Below are 852 nucleotides of genomic sequence, written 5' to 3'. Positions count from 1 at the left end.
TTGGCCATGCCATAATTAGTTTGTCCAGCATTTCCTTTGCCGCAGGAAACGGAAGAAAATACTATGAAATGTCGAAGTTTAGGGCAGATTTTTCTAGTAAGTTTATCCAATATTTTAGTTGCTCGAGCCTTCGATTGGAAGGACTCTGCAAAGGTTTCAGCAGTTTGATTCTTTAGAATACCGTCCTTCAATACAACACCAAGATTGAATATCGCGTCTACTGGTCCTTCTCTTTCCGCTGTTTGTAAGAGATATTCGCAATCTTGAGCGTTAGCAACATCAATGTCCTTGATAATCAGAACATTTACACCGTATGATTTCCACAGTCGAACTTTCATGCGCTGGTAACCGTTTTTTATTCCAGTTCGTGAAATCAATATGACGTTCCTAGCGCCTCGAAATATCAGCCAGTCGGTTAACTCCAACCCAAATCCACCCAGTCCACCTAGTATAATGTAACTTCTATCTTTGAGACAATAATAGCGAGGAGATGCAAGAATGTGATTGTCTAAAGGTTTATCCTTTTCCTGAATACTTATAATTACCTAAAATAATTATATGTATTAAAAATAAAAAAATTAAATGTAGAACACATTTTTTGTATATATAAGAGGCTGTAATTTGTACGTAGGTTGCTTTAAAAGTTTTGCGGTTTAGCTATTTCCCGTAAGATGGCGCTGTCGGAAATATTTTTTTCGTATTCTCCGAGATTTTTTAGTCCAAATAGCATTTACAAATTCTTAGCATATATATGCTGTTGTCTTTGTTTAGTAATTTTTTAAACAAAGTGAGTTTTGTGAAAAATGAAATTAACGCGCAAAAATTTTCAAGCCATGATTTTCTACAATTTTA

The 852-nt window shown here is 34.9% G+C and overlaps 1 protein-coding gene across 1 annotated transcript; it reads right to left on the bottom strand.

Annotated features, from left to right (window-relative positions):
* Positions 1 to 62: 62 nt before the first annotated feature.
* LOC105460603 (fatty acid synthase-like) lies at positions 63 to 545 on the bottom strand (the record flags this gene model as incomplete). The annotated part of the gene is made up of 1 exon (XM_011707090.1): positions 63 to 545. A coding segment is annotated over one exon (483 nt), but the record flags the coding sequence as incomplete, so codon positions are not given.
* Positions 546 to 852: the final 307 nt, after the last annotated feature.

Source organism: Wasmannia auropunctata, unplaced genomic scaffold (assembly GCF_000956235.1).
Source record: "Wasmannia auropunctata unplaced genomic scaffold, wasmannia.A_1.0 LD319096.1, whole genome shotgun sequence".
Taxonomy (NCBI): Eukaryota; Metazoa; Arthropoda; class Insecta; order Hymenoptera; family Formicidae; genus Wasmannia; species Wasmannia auropunctata.
Note: the sequence above shows the minus strand (reverse complement) of the source record. Positions and strands in the feature narration are given on the sequence as shown.